The 19,239-nt window shown below is 40.4% G+C and overlaps 1 protein-coding gene across 11 annotated transcripts in view; it reads right to left on the bottom strand.

Moving 5' to 3' along the window:
- chl1b (cell adhesion molecule L1-like b) overlaps nt 1-19,239 on the bottom strand; it is a 712,521-nt gene that overhangs the window by 538,632 nt on the left and 154,650 nt on the right. For 10 of the 11 annotated variants that reach the window (XM_043708384.1, XM_043708378.1, XM_043708383.1 and 7 more), the window contains exons 2-3: nt 8,285-8,479; nt 6,491-6,508 (exon numbers count right to left, since the gene is read on the bottom strand). In XM_043708384.1, the coding sequence (XP_043564319.1) occupies nt 6,491-6,508; nt 8,285-8,366 (100 nt within the window). In that variant the 5' untranslated portion in view covers nt 8,367-8,479. The remainder of the gene's footprint in view (nt 1-6,490; nt 6,509-8,284; nt 8,480-19,239) is intronic. The other variant, XM_043708376.1, reaches the window with a different exon arrangement.

The raw sequence follows: 19,239 nt of genomic DNA on the forward strand, positions 1-19,239 counted from the left end.
AGGTCTTGGGCCTCCTTCACCGCCGCTCCCTCACCACCAGATGCCTGGAGGAAGAACGCCTCAGCTTCCGCCTCGGAACACTTCAGCCCCAGGGCATCAATGTGGACTTCAACAGTTTCCTCGTTTCCCCTTTCCCCCACCTCACCCTAGTTCCAAACATCCAACTCAGCACTGTCCCCATGACTTGTCCTATCTGCCTATCTTCTTTTCCACGAATCCATTCCACCCTCTCCTCCCTGACCTATCACCTTCATCCCCTCCCCACTCACCTATTGTACTCTATGCTCCAGTCTCCCCACCCCCACCCTCCTCTAGCTTATCTCTCCACGCTTCAGGCTCACTGCCTTTATTCCTGATGAAGGGCTTTTGCCCGAAACATCGATTTTACTGCTCCTCGGATGCTGTCTGAACTGCTGTGCTCTTCCAGCACCACTAATCCAGAATCTGGTTTCCAGCATCTGCAGTCATTGTTTTTACCCAACTGAATAAAAGTATAGTCAAGGAATGACTGAGGATTTTTTTTTTAAGGAGGAAGGAGAATTGGAAAGATTTGGTTATGACATTCCTGAATTTTGTGCATTGGGAGCTGAAGGCATGACTACCAATTGTGCCGTGATTACAATTTGCAATCCGCAAAAACCTAGACTTCAAAGAGTGCAGGTATAATGGAGGGCAATGGGATTGGAGGAGATCTTAGAATGGGCCAGGCTATGGAGGAATTTGAAATTGAAGAAGAAAAATTTCAAAATCAAGACTTTACTTAAAAGGGAGCCAACGTAGCACAGTGAGTACATGAGAGATGGAATTGGTACAAATAAGGATGTGAGAAGCAGAAATTTGATTGACCTCAATTTTATGGAGGTCAGGCGAGAGCATTTTGGAATGGTCGATTCTCACACAGCCAAAACATTCAACATTCAGGTGGATCAAAACCATATTCAGCACTGCAGAAGTGTGGGTGAGCATTTAAGCCAGTTAGACTGAGTAAACAAAGATGTCTGAATAAGTGATGTACAAGAACACAGTCAGGAAGAATGGAGAAAACACGTTGCTTGCTGTGTGATCTTTGTTGTATAAGCTGTACATAAAGAAATCTTCCTACAGACTATAGCCAGAGTCTTCACTCAGAGATGAAGAGGAATCTAGAATAGCTGCAAATTACATGGAACATGAAGACAATGATGCCAAAATAAGCACCTTTAAACCAAGAGAATAGATAAGATTCCACATTATGAGGCAACAAAAAGCAAGCTGATTCCATGTTTGAATTGACAATCCATAGAACTAGACATGGGTAACCACAGGAGATATACATGACAATATGGTTTGTTGAAAGTGTTTGCCTTGGAATGTGCACAATGGGTGACAGAGGCTAAATTGAATCTCCCATCGAATGACTGCAATGATACAGGTGGTTTGGGCAGTCCAGTGTTAGATTGCAGGCTTCCTAACCAAAGGACAAAGATCAGTGGATAGAGCCATTGTGCATAATATTTGCTTCGGAAGAATGGGGATTCCCACCCCTTCCATAAATCTGAAATGGATGCTTCCATTTTTGAAAAAAAAAGGTAATATTTTTCTCTGATAACATTTAACAATTATTAATTTAGCAATTAACCAACAGACAGGCATTTCTTAACAATCTCCAAATCCTGCTTTTCACATGGATTCTGCATTCATGATAAAGACACAGATTCCCTCTATTGCTATCTTGACTCTACTTCCTCCCATCACATTTCCGCTAAGGACTCATTTGTCCCTTTTCTGTTGTCTTTGTTCTGATGATGTAATCCTCTACACTCGCACTTAGGATACTTTGAAAGTCAATTACAGTGTGAAGTGAGGCAGACCTGGAGAGTTCAGACAGTATGGAAAGACAGAGGAGCTTCACAGTCAAAAACAATGTGGAGGAATGTTCAATTGTCAAGTCATAACCACCTGGGAAAAGCAATTCAAAAGTGTTGCATATTAAGAATGGCTGCTGCAATGGTGTTTATCGTGATACAACAGTGACAGCAGCAATAACGTGCAAGAAACTGACAAAAGGATGGAACACAATGTACGACTGAGGGACATATTTACAGAGAACAGCATTGTATGGAATGTTCTAAATAAAAGATTACAGATACCAGCATCTCTAAGATTGGTTCCTTTCACTTATTTGTATCAAGTTATTGCTGAAAGGTCAAACAACACTCAATCAAATACTTAGCAGAAACCCCAGCACAAATTATGTGATGATAACACACTAGCACAATTGACTCCTCACTAATGTCTTGGGTGGTGTGACAAATTTGGGAAAGCTGTCCCATTACTAGTGAGGAAAGAATCTGGAAACGTCTTCCTCATCAAATGTCATCCTCCAGTAAGTGTCGTATTACCTTCCAGCACGATTCCTGAATCCAATCTATCCCACCAACAATTAGGACTTGTCTGAAGTGATGGAACAGCAGTACAGTCAGGAGAGAATGATTTGGGAGTCCTTAACATAGACTCTACAACCTAATGAGGTCCTATAATGACAGTTCTAATATAGGCATGAAGGTCATTAACTCCCACCCACCACTTTCTCTCAATTGGTCAATGAGTACTCCTCCATGTTGAACACCATTTCAAAGAAACACTGACAGTGGCAAGGGTACGGAACGTACTCCAGGCAACACTTTCAATCCATATGCCAACATTGGATCAGTAGCACGACCACAGACCATGCTGGTTAAGTGCTAAATGAAGTAACTGCCAGAATACACAGGCAGTAGGTGATGAAAGAACCAATAAACAAAACATGTACCTGACCTCATTTTGACCAATCTACCTGTTATTGGTGAATCCCTACATGACTGAATTGGTAGAAGTGATCACTGCACAGTCCTTTGGAGACAAAGTTCCACCTTTACACTGAGGACACTCTCTATTGTGTACGGTGCCACTAACACTATGCAAAATGAGACAGATTCAGAACACATCTAAAAACATTGAAGTGTCTGTGACACAATGTGACCTATTAGCAGCAGAACTGTATTCAACCATAATATCTACCTTGATGGCCAGACATATCACTCATTCCCCTGTTATTATTAAATCTGGGTTACTATCCTAACTTGATAATGTGCACATGAAAGAACGTAAGGAGCTATAGTAGGTATATGTAAGTGTGAGGTGCCAACCCCGTGAAGCGAAAAAACAAATAACCAGACACCTGCTAAACAGTAAAAGCAGCAAGCAACAGACTGAGTCAAGCCATTCAAGAACCAATGGATTAGTTCCAAGTTCTACAGTTCAATCACATTCAGTTGTAAATATCATGGATAATTCATCAAATAATAGGAGGTGCCATAAATATTCCCCATCCTCTGTGGTGGCAGAGGCCAGCGTAAATGCAAAAGACGAAAGCTTTTAAAGTGACCTTTAGTTTCATGGACTGAATTCGGTGATTAATCTCAAGCTCTTGCTGAGGCTGGAGTGTCAGTCTTCAGACAATTCGATTCACCCCACATGATAGAGAGAAATGGCTGAGTACAATGACACCAAAAGGCTGCCTCAACAACATTCAGCTGTGGTACTGAAAGCTTGTACTCAGAACTGGTGGTGCATTTAGACAAGCTACTCCAGTATACCCACAATTTGGCATCTAGCCAGCAACATGCAAAAGTGTGGCTGTTTTTCCTGTCCATATAAATCCACTCCAGCCAATTACTACCACATCAATCTATTCTTAATCACCACCAAACAGATAAGAAGGTCTGGTAAAGAAAAAGAAAAAAAAAGGTCTGGTAATTACTGTTATGCAGAACTTCAGAGATGAAGTGAGAGTGATCGCCTTTGACATCAACGCAGTATTTGACTTTGTGTAGCACCTAAACAATTCCATATCATTGGAGTCAGCTTGGGCCTTTCATTGGCTGGAGTGATACACAACACAGAGGAAGACGGTTGTAATTATTCAAAGTCAATCATCTATGTCAGGATATCATTGCAGGAGTTCATCAGGGTAGTAAGCAGAGCCCAAAAATCTTTAACTGTTTATTTCATGAGTTTTTTTTCAGAACAAGGTCAGAAGGCACAATGCACACTGCTCATTGAACTGTGTTCAATCCCAGTACAAACAAAGTGTCACCAAGTTCCTACATAGTGCAAGAATTTTGAGCGCCTGATCATAGTTGTCCCTTTATTCTGTGGTCTTTGTGCACATGCTTCTCCATTTCTCAACAATTTGTTGCTAGAGGCCCTCTTCACCAATATATCTGACACAATCATAGTTCAATTCCTGGAAAATGAGTAAAGTCCAACTCAAAACCACAGAGACCTTGCTTGAAAGTTTGCAAGTTCAAAACACACGTCATACTCAGGTTATAAGTTTGCTCACTGAGCTGGTAGATTTGTTCTCAGGCGGTTTGTCACCATGCTAGGTAACATCATCAGTGAGCCTCTGATGAAGCGATGAAACTAGTAGACCTGTGCCTCACAACTCACTTCAACTTCAATGACAAGACTTACAAGCAAACCAATGGAATGCCTATGGGATCACCAATATCAGGACTCTTAGCTGAAATAGTTATGCTGAGGTTACAACAAACAGCCCTTCCCATGATCCAGCCTAAGCTTTGGGTCTGCTGTGTGGATGACATCATTGTCATCACAAAATTAGAAGAAACCCAAATCCACATAAACAACATTCATACCGGTATAAAGTTCACCAAAGAGGAAGAGAACAACAACAGACTCACCTTCCTCGACGTCACAGTGGAACAAAAAGCCAATGAAGAGCTGCAGACTAACGTGTGAAGGAAAGTCACACACATCGACCAGATACCCACCTACAGGAGCAATCACCCCAACACCTACAAACAGAGCTGCATCAGGACATTATTTAAATGAACCACAACACATTGCAGCACCCAAGAACTAAGAGAAGCTTCGAAAAAACACCTGTACAATGTATTCAGGAACAAAGGGGACCTGATAAGCGCAGTCCACTGATTCCTACACAACAGACCTAAACAAGACACGACACACCCAAAAACTCTAGCCACCCTGCCATACATTAAAGATATCTCGGAGATGATGACCAGACCAGTCCAGCCTCTAGGCATCATGGTAGCCCACAAACCTACCACCACACTGAAACAGCTCCTGATGAGTTTAAAGGACCCCGTACCAACAGCCAGCAGAACAAACATCACATACAAAATAACCTGTAAGGGCTGCAACAAACATTACATTGGACAGACGGGCAAGAAGCTAACCACCAGGCTACATGAGCACGAACTAGCCACCAAAAGACATGACCAACTATCACTGGTATGCATACACACAGACGAAGAGGGACACCAGTTTGATTGGGACAATACACACAACCTGGCACAGGCTAAACAAAAACATGCACAGGCTTGGCATTCAAACCAGAACTCCATTAACAAACATATCATTTTTGGACCCCATTTACCAACTTCTCAGAAAAACAACCGGAAGTGACATCACCCACCACAACAGACCAATGCACATAAATAGCAAGCAGGACAGAACACCAGACCTTCATTGGAAGCTCACGGATGATGTTATCTAGCATGGTGACAAAACATCCGAGAACAAATCTACCAGCTCAGTGAGCAAACTTACAACTGATCTACAACCTGAGCTACAAATCTACTATGAAATCGCAAACATATCATACTCATGCAATACAAACTTATGAACTACAATTACACTGTCCTGTAATACATAACTGAATGGAAGGGACATATGACTCTCCTTGCTAGCACATGGGAGTGTAAAAACACTGAGCGAATTCTCATATCTGGACAGGTTTTGGCAGCCATTAAAATGTAAACTACCTTGCATCGGATAATGCTGCATTTCTCTAACAAATTGAATAGACTGGGTTTACAATACCACTCCAGTCTCTGCAATTTCAAACTTATAAAATCAGCAATAATGGGTGTATTGTATCAAAATGTTATGTGGATGAATGATAGTCAGACTTCAATGTCGACAACTGCCTAACTACTAGTATTTACTTATGAAGACAAAGGGAGAGATGCTCTGGTCAAATGATAGAGATAAGGGCCTGAATTCTACCAGAACAGGCCAAGTGTCAATCTTGGGGAGTTTCACAAAGGGTCTCTCTCCACAAGCTCTCACAAGTGATTCACACAGTTGTCTACTGCTCACTTCAAAATTTACAAGATATATTAATGATTTGGGAATGGAGATTAATGCAATAGTTCGAAATGCTACAAAGTGAAACAGGAATGTGTGTCATGAAAAAGATACAACATCTTTTCAAGAGGATTTGGACAGATTAAGTGATTGGACAAGAACATGGCAGATGGAATATAAATGGTGAGAGTTTGGATCATGGATAGAATAAACAAACAGTCCTCTGAAATTCAGCACCTGTGTGCAGACAAACAGATTGCAAAGTACTACAGGTACAACACAATCACACGTTAACATGTTTAGCAACAGTATTTGTACTGGGTTAACTTACTTTTTTCTTGAATAAAAACTTTAGGTCCAGAGTAAGCGAAGGGAAAATGGAAACAAGAATCATTAGCTTATTTTGCATTGCTCCAGTTTATGTACTTTGTACTGTTTCAAACCAAAGACCATCATATTTATTTGTAAGTTGCAAGAGTAATGAGGCAATTGACCACTGTAAATGTACATCCTACATGTACGTGATGATCTACTAACCCTAAAATTAATGGAAATTTATTGTTGATAACAGGCAGGTTTATTATTGCGATTGGATAGTGTGATTCCAAGTTGCAATTAAATGAATGATTACAATCCTATATAGAATATGTGCAAAGCTTAATCATTTTTGAAATTGCTGACAGTATCATTCAATATTTTAATTAAAAAGTTAATTACTTTTATTGATGGACCTTGACTTTTAAAGTAATTCATTGTGGTTCAAGAAGTTGTAATTTTATGTATCTTCTGGTGAAGTGCTATCAGATAGCAGAGAAGTCATATGCTCATTTATGCACTGGCTTTCTGTTGCCTTCTAACTCTGGTCAAAGTAGGCACAGGTCACAAATATCTTGGGTTTGAGACAAGACAAGTGAAAATGTAAGAAGCAAGTTACTTATGCAATGATAGAATTGGCAATCCTGATGTCATCGGTTTGCTTCTGGTGGAACTCCACCTCGTAAAATCTACTTTTTACAATGTGTTAACGAGAAATCTAAAGTCCTTGTTTTGTCTAATGGTAGGCAGGGCAATCCTGGGAAATGTAGGTTGGCAGTTCAAAGTAATCTGACACTTTAACAGCCAAAAGTTAATTTGATGTCCTCTAATTATACTGTATTACTACTTCACAGAAATAATAGATCCATCAGACTCAACATTGCAAGCTGTTGAGTGATTAATCTCCTTGACATTTTTCACAGATTTACTACTGTTATTACAGATTTTAATTTGAGAAAATTAGAAAGTAAATTATCAAAACAATTCATTCATAGGCTATCTTTTCTTGAATCATCTATACCGAACACTGGATTTCATATCTATCTCTTGCGTGTTAAAATGGTTTTATCATTAAGAATAAGTAATTTAGGTACTGTTGCAGTAAAATTGCCAATTAGTAGAGTGTGTAGTGCACTTGATGACTCGATGGTAACATTACATTTGGAAAAAAAAACACAACTGCCACTTCATTACTTGATCTGTTTTCCTTCTCATTATATATGGCTTGGGCTTTTTTTTGACACTATATATACGGTGTGTCCTGTTAATGAACATTTATGCCACCATGCCCAGCAGCTGCATTAAAAGCTTGAATAATGGATCACGTCTCATCAATAATTTATTGCATGTCAGTAACTGGTTGTAACTGGATCACAAAATGACAAAAGCCCGAAAGGATTCTGCAGCACCTCTTTTTTAAAAAAAACGCAAAATTTCTTTACATCACTTCAACATCTGATTACTGAATAAAGTCTATTTTATACATGCACTGATTTTTAAATGGCAAATACATTATTATACAAATATTTTGAGAACTGTGCAATATTAGTTTTAAAAATACGAGATGATTCCAATAGGACCGAATGCAAATTCAAAGTAGCTCTTTTTGTAAAATAATTTCCAACTGCACCATTTAAGGGATTGCCTAATTAGAGATACATAAAGGCAGCATTCGGTTTTGCAAAATTAAACATTCTTTGACTACATAAGATAGGGAAGAATACCAGCATCACATTAGAGTCCACGCAAATAAACAAATCTCCAGAAAATTGAACATTATAAATAAAGTTTTTAAATAATTTAATCTCACCCTCTTCTGGAATCTCCATTGTTGAGCTCCACTTGGACAAACAGAACAAATACAACAGGAAAGTTCTTATGTTTAGTAGCATCTTCGATGATTGGGTGATAAAACAAGACCCAAAAGAAAACGTGAAGATTTCTTCTGTGATTCCACTGAGATTTAGCTCAGATTAGTGCACAGCCATGAGTCATTGACCAGAATCTGGAGAGGGACAAAGGTTGAAAATTAATCTCATAAATCCAAATGCACGACAAGGCATGTAAAACCAAAGGGTTATAAGGCATAGTGTAACACTATAAGTACTGTCTTGCTTTCAGAGATATCTAATTTTAGAATAGTAAATATGATGCAAGTCTCTCACATCCATGTTTCTCCCACAGGAGATCCGTCACAGCAAGTCCTGGTTTCTGTGTGTTCTGATTTTACAGAGACAAACAGAACATTGAACTTTATGCAATCAGATTACTGTGACAGCAGAGTGATAGGCTCAGGAAAATAATTCACATTGCTCCTTCTGGGATTTGTTTTTATTGCTGGAGGGGATCTACTTTTCAGACATACTGAACAAAGGATCACAAAGGTGACAAAATAAATATTCTGTGAAAGTGGAAATAAGGTCATTAAGAATAGTTTATTTAAAAAATAATGTTCAACAATTCCTTGATCATTTTTATTGTCTTTTCAAAGATCTAATCTCCAAGACCTGTGCAACATTTGGCATAAAGAACAGGGCAAAACTGATGCACAGTGCAAAATCAGTTTCCATTGAATTGGCAGCCAATTTTCCACTTTGCCTGATCTTCTTTCCATTAAAGTTCATAGAACAATTGTTCAAACAGTTTTTAAACACTTGTTTCCTCTCATGGTCACTCATATTGGTTGAATTTATTTTTACATTTAGTACTACTGTCTAAGTCAGTGAAAAATAGAAAGGGCAGATTGAAAAACTGATTGCCAATTGGTTACAGACTCACTTTGTGTTGTTAACACTGACTGACTTCATTCCCAAGAAGTTTTCATTTCTACAGAGGTTATTCATATATAAATTAGCAAGTATTCTGAATTTCTACTTAAATTCTTTGCTATGCAACTTGGTTTTAGCTAATGAGTTTTCCATACATCAACAGTGAAACCAAGTTTGAGCGAACTGAAAAGAAAATCTCTGAACATGACACTCCAAATTTAAAAACTTGAGGCAACACTTATTAAAAGTTCGAACTTTCTTGGTCAGGAATACACACTTCTATTTAGCACAATGGTGAGAAATCTATGAAAAGAATATGTTCAACACGCAAACCATTCAGCGTACGAGCCAAGAAAAGCTGTTAGATGAACGTAAAGGATATTTAAAATGGTACTTGAAATCACTTTACACTAATCAAAAGCTGCTCCAAAGGTAGATTATGATGCAGCACATTGTCAAGCTAAGCTGCTCATTAGGGAAATGAAGCAAGATCAGTAGGCTCAACAACAATGGTGAGCAATTACAGAAAAATGATCCTAAATCAATTTAAAATTGGCTAAAATCTGCTGTCAGTCATGGTTAAAGAGGTTCCTTGGGGCTACTGCCAATGACTGACTAGTCCCATGTTCCTCAACAAACCCTTGAGGGCTTCTTTGGGCACTGAACAGAATCATAATGAGTTGGTGTCAGACCTGTTAGGATAAGAGGCCATTTGTATGGATGCAGGAAAATGTTGCTGTTGTGTACATTGTAAGGACATGTTACTATAACAAAAAGCTGGGAAACAACACTATTATACAGCGGCAGTAAATGATGAATAATTGCCTATTACTGCATCCTCGGACCACCAATGCTGCAGTTCAATATTCCTTTTCTCTCTTCCACCAAATCAGGAGACCACAATGTCTCACATCTGCTGATGCTGCTTTGGTTAAATGATGGTCATAAGATCGTAACCAATAAGCGTCTGTGACTTGACTATTACTGAGCTCACTGACTGTCATTATTTAGAGAAAGGACCTCGTTGTGGGCATTTCCCCTTTCTTCAGGCTGCCCACTGCCTTTGGAAGGGTGGGTTCAATGATAGCAATTTCTTTTAAAGCAAACAATCTGAAGTAGAATGCACAGAGAGAAAAATGAGAAGACTTTAGCCTCAACTGGTCCATGCTGAATTTATGCTGTGAAAACCTTTTCATCCCTCTTTATCTAACTCCATCAGCATACTTCTGAATTATTTTATCCTTCATGTGTTAATCTCATTTCCTCTTAAAGACTTCCACTCCATTCACCTCGACAACTCTTTATGGTATTGAATTTAAAGTATAGGTGAAAATGTTTCTTCTGAATTCCCTTTTGGATTTATTACTGATTGTTTTTGAGGTGCGATACCTAGTTACAGCCACAAACCCCATAAGACTTCTGCCTCTTTAACTTTTTAGTGCTTGAACATGTATCCCCTTGCAGCACCACTGAATTTTTTATTTAAATTTCCTACTTAAACAATTGCAAAGTCATGATGCAGATTAAGATCATAAATGACGATGCAGGGAACTAAACAGTTCTCCTCAATGGTTTAGAACTCCTGGACATACAATAGGAGGGCATTCCTTTACTAATTTGAAAGATCCAGGATCAAACTGTGAAGCAAATATGTTCAGTTGAAATATTCCCAGGAAAAGTAATTATACTGTCCACCACGGCTCCGTGGAAGTCACCGTCTTGGCAGCTTGAGGTTTTGTCATGCCACATGCATGGGATACAAAGCAGCTTATGATAACTGATCTTATTACACATCATTACACAGTCTGAACACCAGAATAGGCAGCACATTGAAAACAATCATGCCACCATGCTGACAAGAGATAACTGTTGGACAGCAGAAGAGGAAATTCTGACAATTGGAGCATCAGTTGCCAGAAGGCATCGCCTGGGAAAGAATACAAGGAAATCTGTTCATTTGGCTGAAGCTTAATGCCTATAATGAAGAGGTCACATTGCTGCTGAAACTCTGCATAACTAGCTGGGGAACCAACATTTTTTGGCATAAGGACCAAACATACAGAAAGCTAAACCATCATGGTTTCTCAATAAAATTGTGCTGCACATCAGCATAATGCTATATCTATTTTTCATCTTGTGATAGCACATTTCTACTCTTTTCTTTATACTCTTACTGCTTCTGACCTAATACTTGCTAATAAAATTGATACAGATAGTACCAATTTCTTTCATAAAACAAACGATTGACTCATGAGATGTGAACACCTTTGGCAAGGTGGCAAGGCCTACTTTTAATTTCTCTTGAACTCAAAGACTTACTGGGCCACTTTAGATGGGTGTTTTGAGTCGGCCATGTTGCTGTGGGTCTGGAATAACATGTAGGCCAAGCAAGATACATATGGTAGATTTCATTCTATAGTGGACATAAGGGAACCAGACAGGTTTTTACAACTATTGAGAATTCCAATAGTACTGGTGTTAGTTTGATATTCCAGATTTAATTGAATTTAAGTTGTATAAGTTGCCGTGGTGGGATTTGACTCTATGACACAAAAGGAATAGATCAAGCCTCTGCTTTACTGGTGCAATGACATTAGCATTACACTACCATCGCACCTTGGAAACTGACTACAATGCCTCTTGTCATTTTAACAGGACTATTTCCCATATAAATGGACACATTAATGGATCTGGGCAAGTGATTCCATTTAAGATTTAAGAAAATGCTGACTGAAAAGGGGGCAAAATAACTGAAACATCTTGGAAGTTTCAGAATCTAAACACAGATGATTAGCATTCCAGAGTTCACAAACGACATAAACAAATTAAATAACCAATTTACTTGGATTCAGTATTGCCCAGAAGTATTAGATTAGATTAGACTACTTACAGTGTGGAAACAGGCCCTTTGGCCCAACAAGTCCACATCGACCCTCTGAAGAGCAACCCACCCAGACCCATTCCCCTACATTTACCCCTTCACCCAACACTACGGGCAATTTAGCATGGTTAATTCACCTAACCTGCACATTTTTGGACCGTGAGAGGAAACCAGAGCACCCGGAGGAAACCCACGCAGACACGGGGAGAATGTGCAAACTCCACACAGACAGTTGCCTGAGGCGGGAATTGAACCGGGGTCTCTGGCACTGTGAGGCAGAATCTTCCCAGTTCCCGAACAACATTGGTATTGGCAAGTCTGTTGAGAAAATAGAGTGAGGCCTGCAAAAATGAAATTGTTGACATCAACAGGAAAAAAAAGTCTGAGCTTCAAACCAAGTTTTGAATGGCAAGACAAGAATCTCGCTTCATGAATGGCGAGAGCACTATTTGCATGAGTATGCTATTATTACCTGAACTCACCTCATTCCCATTTTCTTACCTCATTTTCATCTAGAAAGTAGACAGTAACAATTCCCAACAGGAAGGTTAGAGCAGGTACCTGGCGCTTGCCGCTCACTCATCCAGGCTTCTGCTGTCATCACCAGCATCTCAGGGCACACTCTATGGGCAGCAACCACCTGTACCACCATCCATAACATTTGGCACCTGATATCTACCAGCTTCACTATATCTTCATGCCACATCTCTGACCCTCGCTTATCTCATGGATTGGACCAAGGTATATCTGAGGGGTCGTCATGTTCTCATTCATGGTGTGCCTACTTGGATGATCACAGCATCTCCTCTTTCCCTTGCCTTTCTCTGCTCTCAACCAGAGTTTAAACGCTCACAGTACTTCTGCTTCACCTTGCCTAAGCCAGGCAATTTACTATAGTTGTCAGCAATGATCAGGCAAAGATGTGGGCATGTTGTACAGTACTTACTGTATCAATCTCACATCCACACTATGCATCAGCAGGTTACATGTCAAAGAACACTGCACAAGCTTTAACCAAACTGCCTTGTCTCAACATATGTGTGTAATAGTCAAGCCAAGGGAGACAGTCTTTAAAATGGGGATCCTGGAACTGTATGTCAAGGGTATCCTCTGCTCCCGGAGGCTTGGTGATTTGGCTGCTTGGCACAGTCAAGGTAGGGTGTTCATATCCCTACTTCCTGGGGAATGGACTACAGTTAGTTCTCTGGATCCATTTGACAGCTATCTCTCCAAGTCAGTCAGCAGGTGGGACATAGTCAGTCCAGCTCAAGCAAAGTCAAAGGGGCTTTTTGGTGTCACTGCTCTGTGGGGGGTAATTGGGAAAGACACCTCGTAGAAACCCTACAGTACAGATAGAGGCCATTCAGCCTACTATCCAGACCCACAATGCAACCCTATCCCTGGAGCCCCATATTTCCCATGGCTACTCCACCTAGCCTGCACATCCCTGGATACTACAGGGCAATCAATATGACCAATCCACCTAACCTGCTCATCTTTGGACTATAGGAGGAAATCACAGCACCCAGAGGAAATTCATGCAGACACAGGGTGAATGTGCAAACTCCACACCGGGAGTCCCCCAAGCTGGAATCAAATCCAGTTCCTTAGTGCTGTAAGGCAGTAGTGCTAACCACTGTGTCACCATGCCACCTGTTGGGCTTGGAAGCAGCACACTGGAATACAGAGAGAAAGAAAAACTGTGATGCATGAAAAAGCAACATAAAAGGGATTGGAGATAATCATGCATTGAAGCTGATGGGTTATTCCAGGAGTGGGGAGGGGTGATCATTAACAGTCAAATCTACCTTGTCTTCAATAACAGTGCTGCACAGCCTGATGTATGACATAACGAAGGTGTAGGCTGTTTTGGTACTGGGGAATGAGACGCAATCCCTTAGACATGGTTCTAAAATGGTTGAGGTTAATGACAGGTAACCTGTATAGCTCGGTACTTAAATAATAATACATTTGTTAACGTCCACTTGTACTTGCAACGAAGTGTCAATGAAGTGCAATCCCTGTCCTCTGAGAAGTGTCATTTTTGGATATCCCTGCCATGGCATAAATTGTGGAAGGTAACACTGGCTGGCAGTGCTTGACCAGGCTTTAAAAATGAAGTCACCTCCAGGAATTGAGAGTGATCCTGGTAGTGGTGAGTAGGTCCACCTCTGGTGAAAAGAATGATCAGACAACAGGGCGCCATAGAGGGATGGAGCATGTGCAATATGCTGAGTTTCAGAAAATAGCATGAGAAATCTTGCTTAGGCTTGTGGAGAGCAGCACTCCATGAAACTCACCAAAATTAACACTTAGCCAATTTCTGGTGAAATTTAGCTTTTTTTTCTTCCTCCACAGTTGCTACGTGATCCACTGAATATTTGAATCATGCTTTCCTGTTATTTCAGGACTTGCATCATCCAGGATTTTGTTTTTAATCTCATTATTAGATTATGTATTTGGAAACAAAATTAGTTGTTGGAACCAGAACAGTTAACATGCATGCAAGACTAGGGAGCTTTTAATTCTACATCTCAGACATCGCTGCATGAAGTGAACTGGAGGCAGTTTACTTTACAACTCACAGACGTAACAGCATACCTCAATCACAGCTGCCTTTCCACTTTAAATCAAATTTTCACATCCTAATTTATTCTTTGCATAGTTAAATAGGTATTCAACCAGCGAGAAGACTTTCTCCACAAATATCTCGGCCTCCCAATGGGTTTCCCTTCTCAAGCGTGTAAAATTCCATTTCAGGGTTCTCCAACCCAGTGGTGACAGTGAATTGAAATAACTCATTCATACTCAACGATTTTAGTTCCAGACCACGACTTCTGTTTCAAAATACATCTCACTTGTCAAGAAGGCTAACAGAAGGTTTCAGATGGAACTATCAAAACACTTGTAGTGAATTTATGGCTTATATCTACATTGATTGCATACTTTGTTTTATTTACATTATTTAACATTTATACTAACTCTGTTCAAATCTAATTAATCATCTTTTCCTTTCCCAAATGCTGAGTGTTCCAACATTTATTATTTCTGTTCTAGTTTTTATTATTGATTTTGAACCTCCATTCACAAGTTACGCATTTTTGTATTTTTTCATTTAAATATAACTTGGATTTACTTCTCAAATACAAAAGATCCAGGGTGCACAGGGGCAGAAAAAAATTTGCTGAACGACCAATTTTCTCTGCAGGACATCACTCTCTCAGCTCTGTCCTCTGTAATAGTGTTGAATAATGAATTTAATAAATCTAGAATGTTGCTTTAATACCTAAGCAGTATTGTCATTTGTCTCAGCACTCAAGTCATTCAGAAATACTGACATTTAAATCCAAAAGGCAGTTCAAGTCTCATGAGAAAGACCTTCATAAAAACTCATTTTCACAATAATCTGTTTTATTATTCAGCACTATTTATCATAAAAAGAGAGAGAGAGAGTAATGAGTTCCTTTCGGACACGCAATGTAAGTATTCATATCAGTTAGCAGAACATCATAACAGACTCCACTGTCTTTTCAAAGTCTGTCACCAGCTTCTCTTTGTTAAAGGTTTCATAATTCTTTGATGATGGGCTGTTGAAATAGCTACTCAAAATATAACTGGTTTAAAATTCACTGGACTCCAGAGCTATTTACAGTCAGGGCAAGTATCATGGCAACAACTGCACACATGTGACAATGCCACTGAAATGACAGCAGTTGTTAAACAAAAGTCAGTCATAAAAACATAGAAAATGTTGGAGTTTAACAGGTGAACCTCACATTCTTTCTGGAAAGCTGATTGAGCTGCTGTGTATTTGCACTCTCTCTGTGCTTTTTTTTTATTATTGTAGCACATCACTGAATTAGGACAAGCACTAAAACATCTCAAAGCTCTGGAGCCATCAAGTTTTATTTGCCAAAATGTTCAAGTGCATCTGTTCAAGTGACACCGCTTTCCCCTAGTGTTCCACAATAGGAAAGGGTAGGAAGCACAATTGATATCAGTAACGTTAATACATTTATTTCTCCTTTTTTTTCTGGTTTACTGCCCGCCCTCTCCCCTCAGAAATTCAGTGCTTTCAAGGTTAGGTGCTCACCTGTTAGCTCTCTCAAGAGCCATTTTGAACGTCTGATCTTAGCAAGCATATGGATGGGCTGGTTTTCAATCACTCTGCTGTCAAGCTCGATCCTTTTCCTCCTCTGACATCAAAATTTGCACACTTACAGCTGGATTTCTGAATGCTAATTGGGATTAAGATCCCTGGCCAATTTTGCTTTCCCTCATATATGGTTAATTTCAGGTTAATTCCTGAAGAAGGGCTCATGCCCGAAACGTCGATTCTCCTGCTCCCTGGATGCTGCCTGACCTGCTGCGCTTTTCCAGCAACACATTTTCAGCTCTGATCTCCAGCATCTGCAGTCCTCACTTTCTCCTAACATCCAGATTTGGTTACTAAACCTAATCAGAAGGAATTTTATCTACAATGTAGTTATTTTCTGTATGTGCTCATTATGGTATTATCAAGCTAGTTATTACATTTAAATTTGTCTTTGAATACATTTACACAGAAAATAACTTCACCATAACCATTCAGAAGCAATATAATTGATAGAATTTACAATCTAATAAGATTCACCTTTAATTTTTACAGAAGTTAATGGCAATATCTTTGGAGTCAGTTTTGCCATAGAATAATCCACATAAAAATTGAGAGAAATTCGAAGTTATTACTTGCATGCCCTGATGTTCCAGAGATTCACTATTCTTAATTAATTTTGCTTGTGGCTTGAAGTCTGAGACTAAGATGTCAGTTTTCATGCATTGAGCTTTATTTTTGTTCAGGATGCATAAAATTAAAAAACATAAGACCATAAGAAATAGGAATGGAAATAAGGCCACTCTGCCTATTGAGTCCATCCACCATTCAATCATGGTTGATGGGCATTTCAATGCCACTTACCTGGAGGGAGGGCTTCAGGTATTTGGACAATTGGACTGCATTCGGGGGAAGGTGGGACCTGTACAAGCAGGACGGGTTGCATCTGAACCAGAAGGGCACCAAAATCCAGGGAGGTAGGTTTGCTAGCACTCTGCAGGGGGGGGTTTGAACTAATTTGGCAGGGGGATGGGATCCGGACTTGTAGTCCAGCAAGTAGGTTAGCTGTTTTTCAGGATGTCCAAGAATGTAGGGAGGCTGTGGGGAAGGTAGCACTGACAGGGAATACTTGCGGACACAGAGATGGGTTCAAGTGTGTATACTTCAACGCAAGGAGTATCAGAAATAAGGTGGGTGAACTTAAGGTATAGATCGGTACTTGCGACTACGTTGTTGTGGCCATCACGGAAATGTGGATAGAAGAGGGACAGGAATGGTTGTTGGAGGTTCCTGGTTACAGATGTTTCAGTAAGATTAGGGAGGGTGGTAAAAAAGGAGGGGGTGGCGTTGCTAATTAGAAATGGTATAACGGCTGCAGAAAGGAAGTTTGAGGGGGATCTGCCTCTGGAGGTAGTATGGGCTGAAGTCAGAAATAGGAAAGGTGCAGTCACCTTGTTGGGTGTTTACTATAGCCCCCCCAATAGCAGCAGAGATGTGGAGAAACAGATGGGGAAACAGATTGTGGAAAGGTGCTGTTGCCACAGGGTCGTAGTCATGGGCGACTTCAACTTCCCAAATATTGATTGGAAGCTCTTTAGATCAAGTAGATTGGATGGGGCGGTGTTTGTGCAGTGTGTCCAGGAAGCTTTTCTAACGCAGTATGTAGATTGTCCAACCAGAGGGGAGGCCATATTGGATTTGGTACTCGGTAATGAACCGGGACAAGTGGTGGGCTTGTTAGTGGGTGAACATTTTGGTGACGGTGACCACAATTCTGTGACTTTCACCTTGGTTATGGAGAGAGATAGGTGCGCACAACAAGGTAGATTTTATAATTGGGGGAAGGGAAATTACGAGGCTGTAAGGCAGGATTTGAGGAGCATACGTGGGGAGCATAGGCTGTCAGGGAAGGATGTGGAGGAAATGTGGAACTTTTTCAAAGAGCAGATACGACGTGTCCATGATATGTATGTACCTATCAGGCAGGAAAGAAATGGTCGTGTGAGGGAACCTTGGTTGACGAGGGAGGTTGAATGTCTTGTAAAGAGGAAGAAGGAGGCTTACATAAGGTTGAGGAAACAGGATTCAGACAGAGCAGTGGAAGGATACAGGATAGCCAGAAGGGACCTGAAGAAAGGGATAAGGAGAGCTAAGAGAGGGCATGAAAAATCGTTGGCAGATAGGATCAAGGATAACCCCAAGGCATTTTATGCGTATGTGAGAAACCTGAGAATGACGAGAACGAGGGTAGGTCCGATCAAGGACAATAGTGGGAGACTGTGTATTGAGTCGGAAGAGATAGGAGAGGTCTTGAACAAGTACTTCTCTTCAGTATTTACGAACGAGAGGGACCGTATTGTAGAAGAGGAGAGTGTGAAATGGACTGGTAAGCTAGAAGAGATACCTGTTAGGAAGGAAGATGTGCTGGACATTTTGAACAACTTGAGGATAGACAAGTCCCCCGGGCCTGACGGGATATATCCTAGGATTATGTGGGAAGCAAGAGAGGAAATTGCAGTACCGTTGGCAATAATCTTCTCGTCTTCACTGGCAACGGGAGTGGTACCAGGGGACTGGAGAGTAGCGAATGTTGTGCCCCTGTTCAAAAAAGGGAATAGGGATAACCCCGGGAATTACAGACCTGTTAGTCTTACTTCTGTGGTAGGCAAAGTAATGGAAAGGGTACTGAGGGATAGGATTTATGAGTATCTGGAAAGACACTGCTTGATTAGGGACAGCCAGCACGGATTTGTAAAGGGTAGGTCTTGCCTTACAAGTCATATTGAATTCTTCGAGGAGGTGACCAAGCATGTGGATGAAGGTAGAGCAGTGGATGTAGTGTACATGGATTTTAGTAAGGCATTTGAGAAGGTTCCCCATGGTAGGCTTATGCGGAAAGTCAGGAGGCATGGGATAGAGGGAAATATGGCCAATTGGATAGAAAACTGGCTAACCAGTCGAAGGCAGAGAGTGGTGGTAGATGGTAAATATTCAGCCTGGAGCCCAGTTACAAGTGGAATTCC

The sequence above is a fragment of the Chiloscyllium plagiosum genome, chromosome 18 (genome assembly GCF_004010195.1).
Source record: "Chiloscyllium plagiosum isolate BGI_BamShark_2017 chromosome 18, ASM401019v2, whole genome shotgun sequence".
NCBI classification, from domain to species: domain Eukaryota; kingdom Metazoa; phylum Chordata; class Chondrichthyes; order Orectolobiformes; family Hemiscylliidae; genus Chiloscyllium; species Chiloscyllium plagiosum.